The 13,189-nt window shown below is 40.7% G+C and overlaps 1 protein-coding gene across 1 annotated transcript in view; it reads right to left on the bottom strand.

Annotated features, from left to right (window-relative positions):
- Positions 1-13,189, bottom strand: part of chd3 (chromodomain helicase DNA binding protein 3) — a 96,336-nt gene that overhangs the window by 75,153 nt on the left and 7,994 nt on the right. Inside the window, 5 exon segments of the mRNA XM_059354770.1 lie at positions 1,135-1,404; positions 7,068-7,243; positions 8,309-8,444; positions 8,523-8,656; positions 9,047-9,291. Coding sequence (XP_059210753.1) covers positions 1,135-1,404; positions 7,068-7,243; positions 8,309-8,444; positions 8,523-8,656; positions 9,047-9,291 — 961 coding nt within the window.

Here is a 13,189-nt window from a genome sequence, read left to right as displayed (position 1 = left end):
TCAAGCCAAAACTTTAGAGGGAAGCTGATGTCAAGACTCAACGTAGCTTCATTTTTATGTTTTCACGTCATGAAGAAGTAATGTGCCGGTGCTTCATGGACTCTAGAGCAGGTGTGGGCAATTCTTTTTCCCAAGGGGCCACATGAAATACTGTAAAGGTTGCGGAGGGCCGGACCAAAACTCTGAAGTTAATTCTGCTCAATATGAACTTTATCGCTCTATAAAATGCAGTGCATTATCTGGTTTTGAGCTGCTACTGGTAAGAATACATGTTATAAGACTGTTAATGTGGAACAAGTCAAATGTAGCAGTAAAAAATAGTAAAAACTCCAATCATTATCTCACTTTTCCATTTATTTTAAACACAACATATATTCAAACCAAAAAAAAACAATAAATAGTATGTTATGCAACAAACCAGCAATTTATTAACTTGAAAAAAGCAGTGTCAAAGTGTTTTCGACAAGGTAATAAGTTAACTTGGTGTATTTTGTTGAAAGCATTTCTGTGCAGGTGCATATGCGTTGTAACAGTCAGTATAGATGTGTACTGTAGTACAGTATAGCGCCACAAGGGGGCGACACCTCTTCCCTGTTAGGGTGGTTATACAGAGCCGCCTTGTTCTTTCACCATCCTTCTTGCTCTGTGGACTTCCCTCCGAAGAGAACTCAAAAAAACTATGGTAACGAGTTGGTGATGGTTGATCTGTATACACTGTATTTCTTGTTTGGTTAGTGCACGTAGCGTAGCGCCATGGAGACCTGGCTTCATATGGTCTATGTTTACACTGTGTATAATAAAGCCGCCGCTTTGAAGAAATCCCCACTTCTGTGTCTGTCGTCTTCAAGCTAACCTGCTATCCGGAGCTTCTGCTAAGGCTAACTGGTAGCCCCTCAGCCTACACCAGCTCTCGTTACAGCATGTACGCACATATGGTTGTAATCATTTCTAATTTCTGGGAAACCTCACTCTAGAGGCTCCAGAGGGTGAACATTTGCTCTCACTCTGAGATAAAAATATCAGGATACAAATCGTTTATCGACATTCAGCCTAAATATATCGGTATATGACTTTTGGTGCGTGTCGCCCCGCCCTATCTGAACATGCAGTATAAAGCGTGGAGCGAGGACTCACCGTGCAGCGGGGACACAGCCACTCTCCGTTGGGGATCTCGGGCAGCGGCGGGTTGAGGCAGTGGATGTGGTAGGAGGAGGTGCAGGTGTCGCAGCACAGCAGCTCTCCTCCGTCTTTACACACCCGACAGAACTCCATGTGGTCGTCGTCCTCCTCCTCCGCCCCGACGGGGGCGCCGGCGCTCACCTCCGACATCACTCTGTCCTCGCTGTCCTCCTCAAAGTCCTCAAAGTCCTCGTCCTTCGCCTCCCACTGGATCCCCTCCTTCTCCTGAGGAGGAAAGAGTTCACTTATGTAAAAAAAATGAAATTAAAATGCTGCTTACAAAAATGTATTAATAAATGATAATAATAATAATAATAATAATAATAATAATAATAATAATCAGATTTTTAGCATTTGGGGCATTTTAAAGTATGATTTTTTTTTTTACATTTTTCGAAAAAAAAAAAATTGTCTTTTTCTGTCATTTTTGGACATATGGCTTTTTTCAATTTTTCGACATCCCATAATTTGGTGTTTTACTTTTATTTAATAAATTATTATTTTTTATAATTTTTTATATTTTTATAATAATAATAAAAATAATAATAATAATAATACATTTGTATTTAATTCATCATTTTTTCAATTTTATCTGAAATGAAATAGGTAAGTGATTATGACTAACACTTCGTCATGAAAACTGGAAAATAAATGAATTCTCCACGTGTTATACATGTTGAACTATTTACATTTACTTTCTTACCTTTTAGTCATTTTTGGAGTCATGGTGACTATAAAAATGCCACTTTAAAAAAATAAATTAAAAAAATTGACATACAGTAGTATGGTGTTTTCTTTCTTTTTTACAATTTTTGGACATTTTCTGTAATTTTTGGACCTAAAATGCAGTTTGTGTGGACAAACTCCATGTGGTCGACTTCGTCATGAACACTGGAAAATAAATGGATTCTCCACGTGTTATACATGTTGAACTATTTACTATTTACTGTTTGTTACATTTTAGTCATTTTTGGAGTCATGGTATTTTTCAATATTTTGACATCCTATAATATAGTTTTTCTGTAATTTTTGGACATATTATGCTATAATATGTATCAACAGACTATAAAAATGCCACTTTTTACATACAGTAGTATGTTGTTTTCTTTATTTTTTTTCCAATTTTTGGACATTTTCTGTCATTTCTGGACCTAAAATGCAGTTTGTGTGGACAAACTCCATGTGGTCAACTTTGATTTTTTTATGAAAGTGTTTATGACACTTCATCATGAATACTGGAAAATAAATGGATTTTCCACGTGTTATACATGTTGAACTATTTACATTTAGTTTGTTACCTTTTAGTCATTTTTGGAGTCATGGTATATTTCAATATTTGGACATCCTATGTCCTAATATGTCCTAGTGTTTTTCTGTAATTTTTGGACAGATTATGCTATAATATGCATCAACAGACTATAAAAATGTTATGAAAGTGATTATGACTAACACTTCGTCATGAAAACTGGAAAATAAATGGATTCTCCACGTATTATACATGTTGAACTATTTACATTTTTACATTCTCTCCTGTCCTCTCCTCTCAGCTCTGTGTAAACAGTCTCTCCTGTCCTCTCAGCTCTGTGTAAACAGCCTCTCCTGTCCTCTCCTCTCTGCTCTGTGTAAACAGCCTCTCCTGTCCTCTCCTCTCAGCTCTGTGTAAACAGCCTCTCCTGTCCTCTCCTCTCTGCTCTGTGTAAACAGCCTCTCCTGTCCTCTCCTCTCAGCTCTGTGTAAACAGTCTCTCCTGTCCTCTCCTCTCAGCTCTGTGTAAACAGCCTCTCCTGTCCTCTCCTCTCTGCTCTGTGTAAACAGCCTCTCCTGTCCTCTCCTCTCTGCTCTGTGTAAACAGCCTCTCCTGTCCTCTCCTCTCTGCTCTGTGTAAACAGTCTCTCCTGTCCTCTCCTCTCAGCTCTGTGTAAACAACCTCTCCTGTCCTCTCCTCTCAGCTCTGTGTAAACAGTCTCTCCTGTCCTCTCCTCTCAGCTCTGTGTAAACAGCCTCTCCTGTCCTCTCCTCTCAGCTCTGTGTAAACAGCCTCTCCTGTCCTCTCCTCTCAGCTCTGTGTAAACAGCCTCTCCTGTCCTCTCCTCTCTGCTCTGTGTAAACAGCCTCTCCTGTCCTCTCCTCTCTGCTCTGTGTAAACAGCCTCTCCTGTCCTCTCCTCTCAGGTCTGTGTAAACAGCCTCTCCTGTCCTCTCCTCTCTGCTCTGTGTAAACAGCCTCTCCTGTCCTCTCCTCTCAGCTCTGTGTAAACAGATTTTCAGTGAATATTTGATGATTTCAAACTTCTGGAAAAGTCCCATGATGCATTGTGATACTCCCACATGTATTCTGATGCATTTCATTGGCCAAGAGACCAAAAATAGGTGGAAAAAACTACAAATACTACAAAACCACATATCCTCTTTCCCGGCTTTAATGGTAGAATAACGCAACAGCGGCGAACAGGTTTTAATGGTAGAAATGTGGTAATGCTTTCCCGCCTTAAATGGTTTAAAATAGTGTTTCTTCACAGTCCAAACTATCCAGTAAAAATGCAATAAATCCAATAAAATCTTTCTCTGTGTGAGAGTTTGTTGGCTGCATGTACAAACCACAAACCAACAAATCACTTCAGCAATCCACATTTAATTCACTTTCACTGAACACTTTGTGTGTACTGAGCTGACTCATTTTTTTACTTGTTGCAGTATAAAAACAGTTCAGTGTGTCATGGTAACCAGAAATGAGCATTGTCTTTGTGTTTGTGACATGAGTGAGTAGATGAACAGCCACAGCACCACTTCAGGTAACTCACTGTCTTTGTCTGGCCTCAGCTTTACACTCACAAAGACTCTATTCATCTAGCAAAAACAAACCACTTTTAACTGGGGGGGTTTTTCTTCACTCTGCATCATTATTCAGATATTTATCTTTGTCTACCTGGTGAAGCTGAACAAAAATCATAAATAGAAAAGGCAGAAACAGGCTAGAGGTGTCAGAGGACCCAAGCAGGGCCGGCTCTAGCCCATTTGGTGCCCTAGGCGAGATCCATTCGTGTTGAACTGTAGGTGGAACTCCTGTTTTTGTTTGTCCATGGTGCCAACCAGGCTATATAATTCAACTGTCTGTCTATATAATTATTAACTTACAAGTAAATTCTCAAAGAAGCACAGCTGGAGACGCTAACAAAGTTAGAGACAAGAGAGACAATGGAAGTGCAAACCGTGCGAATAATGTGCTTAACTGTGTTAAGCTAGCGTTGCTTTATTTCAACCTAGCTAGCAAGCTAATACAAATGAAATGTCTTCACACAAAACAGCATTTAAAAAAAGATTGGGACTTCTCCTCCTCCTCTTTTCTTCTCTTCCGATACTGAGCACCGGAGAGCTTTGACGGTGTTTCATCTTGAAGATTTATCAAAACATAACGTGTCCTGAACTCTGTGACAGCGATCTGACCGTCTAAAGGGGGGCAAGGCAATGACCACACGTCACATGCCTCAGCACCACAAGTGACTAAATGTCATCGTTTATCTGTTTCTTTATTTTGTTAATATTTATTATTTTCAAGACAGAACACGAAGGGAGGGCGACAATGGGCATCGAAAATTATTATTGTTTTTTTTTCCTCCCTCGAGGGTAAGTGGCAGCGCCCCTCCAGCAGATGGCGCTCTAGGCGACCGCCTATGTCGCCTATGCCCAGAGCCAGCCCTGGACCCAAGATACGGTTTTACCCCCATACTTAAGTCACGATACGACATTATTGTGATTTTAAGTATTTTGCGATACAATATACAGGATCATCTCAATACATTAAAATATGATGAAAAGTCCATTTCCAGTAGTTCAAGTCAAACAGACCCAACCAAGTATTGAGTCATATAGATGGACATACTTCTCAGAGGCCAACATTTACATATTAAACATACTTTTAAAATTGGTCTTTTGTAATATTAAAATTTTGAGATAAAATAAAAAGCTTCAGGACCGCACAGTTTTCCACATTGTAACTGCTAGTTATGAATTACATTACACACAGAATGAAACATTTCATGTCTGGTGTTAATAACGAAGGTAGAACAAAACTGGGGAAAAACTGCTGCAGATTTTGAGTTTTTCACTCTTTCACTCTCGTTTTGCATAAAATACCAACGTGGTCTCACAGAAATCCGTGAAAAAGCCACGGATTTCGCTTAACTCAAAATCCGTGGAATAGCCACGGAATCACTCAAATGTCCATGAAACTGACACGGATTTCGCTACAATGCAAGTTAATGACAGTCATATTTTTCTGGCGAGATCTTCACCACAAAGTGATTATGTACATTAACTGAGTGAATATTTAGAAAATAAAACATATATTTCTCGCTAGAAATGTGATCAAAATCCATTTTTATGCAGAAACAAAGTCAAAATATTAATTTTTTCACTAAAAATGAGAGAACTGTCCGCCATGTTTTTTGTTCTGACCGCCGGAACCTTGAAAGTCACGTGACTTGGAACAAACCAATAGGAAAACTTATTAACTGTCTTTAACTTGCATTGTAGCGAAATCCGTGTCAGTTTCACGGAAATTTGAGCGATTCCGTGGCTATTCCACGGATTTTGAGGTAAGCGAAATCCGTGGCTATTTCACGGATTTCTGTGAGACCAGGTTCTAAAATACACAGTGTCTTGAGTGCATTGCCCATAACAGCCTTATTTTGAAACTTTCCTATGTTGACACTAGCTAGCAGACAGAATAATACAGGTCCATCTCAATAAATTAGAATATCATAGAAAAGTTATATGATATGTGTCTGTGTCATGTGTCATGTCTTATTTTTTTAAATTTCTTCTAATTATAATGATTATTATGATGATTATGGCTTACATTTAATGAAGACCTAAAATTCAGTGTCTCAAAAAAAATTTTAATATTATAAAAGACCAATTTTAAAAAGGATGTGTAACCCATTTAGGCCTAAAACGCCTGTAAAGCCTCTGGCCGATTTTAAAATAAAACCCCTAAAACCTGAAGGTTTTTTTTGTGATTCTATGTCTTTTTTTTGGTAATTTTGTGTCTTTTTTGTAATTCTGTGTCTTTTTTTTAGTAATTTTATGTCTTCTTTTGGTAATTTTGTGTCCTTTTTTGGTAATTTTGTGTCCTTTTTTTGGTAATTTTGTGTCCTTTTTTGGTAATTTTGTGTCTTTTTTTGGGGGTAATTTTGTGTCCTTTTTTGGTAATTTTGTTTCCTTTTTTTAACCCATTTAGGCCTAAAACGGCTGTAAAAAATGCCTGTAAAACCTCTGGGTGATTTTAAAATAAGCCCCTAAAACCTGAAGTTTTTCTGTAAATTCAACAGAAGTGTAAATAATAGATTTTTCTGCCTCTGAAAAAAAGCCTCTGTAGCAGACAGAAATTAAATTCAAAAAGTATTTGAGAGCTTATAGCTGTTATATCTGAGCTCCCTCCACTATAGTCGTCTTCACCATGATTTCAGCTCTGGAAAAGTCCCATGATGCATTGCGACACTCCCACATGTATTCTGATGCATTTCATTGGCCAAGAGACTGAAAATAGGTGGAAAAAACTACAAATACTACAAAACGACGTATCCTCTTTCCCGGCTTTAATGGTAGAATAACGCAACAGCGCCCCAACAGGTTTTAATGGTAGAAATGCGGTAATGCTTTCCCGCCTTAAATGGATTAATATGTAAATGTTTCCTCTAAAAGTATGTCATCTATATGACTCAATACTTGGTTGTGTCTGTTTGACTTGAACTACTGGAAATGGACTTTTACATCATGTTCTAATGGATTGAGATGATCCTGTATGCTGTATCGATTTCTTCCCCACCTCTAGAACAGGCGTGTTGATGTTGTTGTTGTTGTTGTTGTTGTTGTTGTTGTTGTACTCACGCAGTGCGGGCAGCTCCATTTGCCCTCGGGGGCCTTGTCCAGCTCGGGCTCCAGGCAGACGAGGTGGTACGCTCGGGGACACGTGTCACACAGGATGATCTCGCCGCCCTGCTGACACACCTCGCAGTAGTCCTGGTGGTCCGTCTCGTAGCCGTCCCCTTCCTCTTCCCCCGGGACTGCAGGGGGAAACACAGGAAATCTCTGAAAATGTGTTTTTTCTTATTCATATTCGGGGGCCTTTTTTTCAGAATTGGTGGTTGTGGGCCAGAGGATGTTTAGGGGGAGATAGCAGGTCAAAAAATGTCACATAGAAGTGGTGAACATCATCTGAAAGCTGAGAACCTGAATATTAATTTGAGATGAAGCTCAGCACTGAGTGTCGAGTTGTTCTGGTCTAAATAAAAAATGTATTTTATATAGGGCCGGGACTTTAACACGTTAATTAAGATTAGCCTCTAATTAATTAGATTCATTTTTTTAATCGAGTCCCGGCCCTAATTTTCTTTTCTTTTCTTTTCTTTTGGTGTATTCCTTGTCTGCGTGCTGTGCTATTTGTTTATTTTTTCCCCTTTTCTGTGATTTGTCATGCGAGTGCTTTATGTGGGAAATAAAAAAAAGGGAAAAAAGAAACTGTTTGTAATATGTTATAACATGATATATAGCGTTAGCCCGCTAGCGTTAGCCTGCTAGCCCGTATCAATCACATTGCAGTTAAACATATCTAATAAATGAATGATACAGGTTTTAGTTGGTCTCTCTCAACGGCACCGAGTTGGTCTTGGTCTTGCTAGCCCGCTAACGATCATAGCATGCTATCGATTGCCGGCTAACGTTAGCATGCTATGATCAGCCACTAACACTAGCACGCTATGGATTGCCGGCTAACGTAAGCATGCTATCGATCGTTATAATGTGAAATTATCATTGTCTTGAAATAACGTGATAATATCAAGCATGTCCAGACGTGTGCATCACTTTTAAGTGTCCCCTAGAAACACTTCTGTTGTGTTGTGGTCTTTGCAGCGTTTTCTAAATGCTGCGCTCGTCTTGTCAAATTGATTAAGATGTTTTCTCAGTGTGCTTGTGTTTTATGTATTTGCATGTGTTTTCTTAAGTTGCAGCGCTGTGAGACAACAATCAGTATCTTTAGTTAACTCCTAAAATTGAGCCCCTTAAGAGTTCATCAGCAGGACCTCTGAATACTAACTGGTTAAAGAGACTAGAAACCACAGGAGTCTTACTTGCACTTTTCTTCTTCTTCTTGGCGGGCCGTCCTCGCTTGTTCTTCTTGACGCGTCCCGAGCTGTCGGAGCGAACGGACGAGCTGTGGACGCTGGAGTCCTCCTGCTCCGACTCGTCCTCGTCCATGTCCTCGCTCTGACGGAGAACATGAAAGAAGTCAAGGAGAGAAAAAAGGTAACAGAAGAAGAAAGACGACAGAAGCTTTGTACTCACTGAGCAGCTCTTCTTCCTCTTGGCGCCGATGGGCGATAGTTTGATACGGATGGGGGCCATCTTCTTCGCCTTGGCCACCGCCTTTTTCTTGTCTTGGACTCGAGGACTTTTACTGCGCTTCTTAAAGCCGGGGCCTGGACAGACAGGACAACACATAAAAACATAAAGTAGCAGTGGTGAAAAAAGTATTCAGATCCCTTTCTTCAGTAAAAGTACAAAAGTATCAGCATCAAAATAAACTTAAAGTATCAAAAGTAAAAGAACTATCAGCTCTGTGTAAACAGCCTCTCCTGCCCTCTCCTCTCAGCTCTGTGTAAACAGCCTCTCCTGTCCTCTCCTCTCAGCTCTGTGTAAACAGCCTCTCCTGTCCTCTCCTCTCAGCTCTGTGTAAACTAGTTATTACAAACGGTTGATTTTTGGCGACTTTTTAAATGAGACATGTAGAATAAAGAGATTTTGACGGAAATGTCACAATTTTGTCTAACAGTAACGTGTGTAATCTATGATCACACCGGCTCACTGACCTTTGCCCTCTTTCGTCTTGGCCTTTCTGATGGGAGGTGGTGGCGGCGGCGGCGGAGGCTCTGGCGAGGCGTTCGCCGCGGAGACCTGCTCTGCGACAGCGATGGCGGCCGCCGCAGCAGCCGCAGCGACAGCAGCAGCGTTGCCCTTGAAGGGGTTGTTGGAGCTGAACTCCCTCCACTTGGCCCCCAGGATGGTCATCATCTTCGACATGGGGATCTTAGGGTTCTTCTTGGCGATCATCGGCCTGGAGGGGGGGGCAAGACGTTAGTGGGCTTTCAAATGTTGTGGGAAGAGAAATAACAAATAAGCAAAACAGTAGAAGTTCTTCCATTACAGTCAAATAGCCAGAATGAGGCGAGTCTCACTCACTGAAACGCCCCGAATTTGAATACGAGACGTCCTGAGAGGTCTTTTTACCAGACTGTTTTTCTCCCCTGAAGAAAGCCTGGTTGCTGATTGGATAGAACGCTAAGCAGGATGTGACGTAGTACTCAACGCCATTTGTAAAAGCCGGCAAAGTAGCGAGTAGTCACAAGCGACAATAAACATAAGCCCCTATCATCGTGTGGTCCTGCAAATCCGCTATATTGCTCGAAAAATCTGTGCCAGATCTTCTCCTAAGGCCGTTCATAGTGATCCTGTGAAGCCAAAGTGTTTTTCTGCCCTCTCATAGTACAGACCGGCATCACGGAACGAGGTGCACAGTAGCACAGTGCTAACAGGCTAACAGTTCTGTATCAGTACAGTGTGTATGTGCTGCTGCTGCAGGAGGTGTTCACTTAGCGATCTCTGTTTGTTTACAACAAGCACCAGACACTCTGTGCACAGTTAGTGATGCTGGTTAATTCACGATCACTATGTTTATGATCAGCGGAGACACTGTGCATAATTAGCCATGCTGGTTTGTTTATGATCAGCGACGGCGGCCACAGTTGCGTCTCCCGTGTTTAATCCGTGGCGTATGTGATCACGGATCACGTTTGAGAAAGTAGCTCTCTGGGTACATTTGAGTGGTGAAAAAATTGGTGCACAATCTACATAAAAAAGGTCTATTTTCATTCCAGCTCAAAAAATGTACTATATCTGCCTCCATATCAGTGAATTTTCCTCCTCAACAAATCTCATATCTCTAGTCTGTTTGTCAGCAGGATTATGGAAAAACTACTTGATCAATTTTCATAAAACTTGCTGGGAGGGTGCAGCATGGGCCAAGGAAGAATCCAATAACGTTTGGAAATTAATTTTCACTTGATGTGGTGTCTGAATACTTGGGAAAAGTCTGAAAAATGAATGTGAACGCCACCTAAAGTCACGGAGAAAAAGTTCAGAAAGTTCGCAAAAATATTGGTAGAAAGTACAATAGATCTCTGGGTACATTGGGGAAATTGGTGCACAATCTACATAAAAAAGGTGTATTTTCATTCCAGCTCAATTACTTTACTATACTACTACTATATTACTATATCAGCCACCATATCAGTTATTGATGGATTTCCCCCCTCTAAAAATCCCTGTTCTGAGTTTGTCAGCAGGATTACAGAAAACTACTGAATACTAAAACTACAAAAATGTCTGAATACTTGGGAAAAGTCTGGAAAATGATTGTGAAAAAACGGCACCTAAAGTCAGGGAAAAAATCTGAAAGTTTGCAAAAATGTTGGTTCACCTGATCCATTTCCTTTGCTCTTAGTTGCCTCACAAATACTGCAAACAGCTATCATTATGTGGTTTGAACACTCTATACACTATATTTTTTGTTGTTTCCACATTACGACTTAACCCTTTATCTACAATGTAAAAATGAAAAATTTAGAAAAAAAATCTGCAAGAAACAGTTATTCTTCAATGACTTGTACCAGGAGAACTTGACGATGACGGCGTATTAGGGCCAAGTATGGTAATGTTTCGGGGGAAAAAGTAGCAAATTTACTAGATTGAAGTGGCAAATCTACAAGAAAAAAAAGTTGCAGATTTAAGAGATTTAAAGTGGCAAATCTGTGCGAAAAACGTTGCAGATTTCCGAAAAAAAAGTGGCGGGAAAAAGCAGCTTTTTTTCTCGCAGATTCACCACTTTAAATCTCATAAATCTGCACATTTTTTTCTCGTAGATTTGCCACTTTTATCTCATCAACTTTCTCAAAATATGACCCCCCTCCCCCGGGTCCGTATGTTTTTTGTTTTTTTTTACACATTCTGGCTGTAATATCCTCCAATATTCTCTAGGGTTGAAATTTGGAACTTTCAAGTATTTCAATGAGTGCCCTATTAAGGGTTAAAGCTCATGAAGTGGGACGAACAACGTCTGAGGAGCACTTAAACGCACCATCAGCCTTTGCAGCCTTTTCATTCTAGTATTTACATGCACTAGTCACAGGAACTGTTTGTTTTTAAGTTTCCACTACAGCTCAGTGGAGCTGAAAGAGCAAAAAAAGCTTCTCAATATATCCAAGCAGTGGGCATTATGGATTACTTCATGCTATCAGAGGTACAGCATGAGTCAGACACAGAGGCCGAGGCTCAGGTTCCTCTGACACACTGACAGAACAACTAGCAGCTGATAAAGACACAGCTGCTGCAGGAAGACAGAGGCAGGTTGTTTTCAGCCCACGCCACCTGAATCTGTCTTAATATGCTGCTGGTTCCTTCACTATTCTGCCGAACGCTGCTGCCAGGGCAGAGGGAGGTTGTGACAAGAAGAGATAACCAGTTTTTGTGTACTCTAACAATACCTGTGTATGTGTATATACGTACTGTAGCAAGAAAACATGCTTTCAATACAGTTGAGGAACATAAACAAGCATAGAGGAGCTGTAGGATTCAGCAGCAGAGCACAGTTTTCTCTGTCAGTAACAATACTGCAAGGACGTTATGTATTTCTGCAGGACTATAGAGATCACAGACTCAACATCCAAATTGCAGCAAAACTTTCCTTTAATTCCTAAAATCCTTCCTGCAAGCCACACTTGTCTCCGCTCAGCAACTCACGGCTTAATCCCGCTCTGAGCAATAGCAAACTTAACAACCAAATTAGTGTGAAAGCCAGATAATACGGGACATTCGAACACTACAGCCTGCTACTTTAAAGGAGTAGTCTGGATTTTTTTTCTTTTTTGAAGTGGGGTTGTATGAGGTACTTATCCATAGTCAGTGTACGACAGTAAATGGCGGTCAGCACGTCCCCAGTTTGGAGAAGCACACCGTAGTAGTGGTGCAGGAAGCTAAACTAAGTATATTGCTGTTGACAGGGGCAGCAGAAAATTGGTTAGCAGCCTAAAAATCCTAATTCAATATCAGTGGAAGTGTACGCTATGTTAAGAATACTTTTACTAATTTTTCTTGCCACCAGAAAGTCCTTTCTGACAGGGAACTGGACCGTTTATGCTCTCTTCAAAGCCACCAGACTCCATTGACAAAAACAATAATTTTAACCTTGCAGAACACAGGATTTGCTGGTCTACCAGGGAGTATTTTTTGCGTTATTCAAGGTTCAAGGTTTTTATTTTCCATCAGTGAACAGACCACAGTCCAAACACATAGGAATTTTTGTGCAGGGCTCTCTCGTGGTCAACAAAAAAACGTGGGACACTTGTACACTGTGTAGTGTGTACAGTTAGCATGTCCGTTTGTTTATGACAGCGGAGACGCCGTGCATAATTATCCATGCTTGTTTGTTTATGATCAGCGGAGACACTGTGCATAATTATCCATGCTGGTTTGTTTATGATCAGCTGCTGCTGCTGACGTTGTGCACAGTTAGCGACGGCAGCCACAGTTGCGTCTCCCGTGTTTAATCCGTCAAGTATGTGACGATCTAAACTGTTGCTGAGCGATTAAGCGACAATGGAAAACCATACGTCACCTCTGGAGTCTCGTAAATCCCTCTGGGGCCTTTTTTTATAATGGAGACACGCAGAGTGAGCGGACATTTGAGAGGGCGTGGCCTGAGACTTTCCAGTGGCCACTCTGGTGGCTATAGTGTGACTCTGGAGAATCCACACTAACCCTTTAAAACACTGAAGTCACACAACAACACAAAGAGAGTAAATAAAATGTTCTGTCAGGTAAAATGACTGTTTTTGTCAATGGAGTCTGGTGGCTTTTGAGAAAGGTTAGATCACGTCTTTAGTTGCCCTGGCGTAAAA

This window comes from Centropristis striata, chromosome 17 (genome assembly GCF_030273125.1).
Source record: "Centropristis striata isolate RG_2023a ecotype Rhode Island chromosome 17, C.striata_1.0, whole genome shotgun sequence".
NCBI lineage: Eukaryota > Metazoa > Chordata > Actinopteri > Perciformes > Serranidae > Centropristis > Centropristis striata.
Note: the sequence above shows the minus strand (reverse complement) of the source record. Positions and strands in the feature narration are given on the sequence as shown.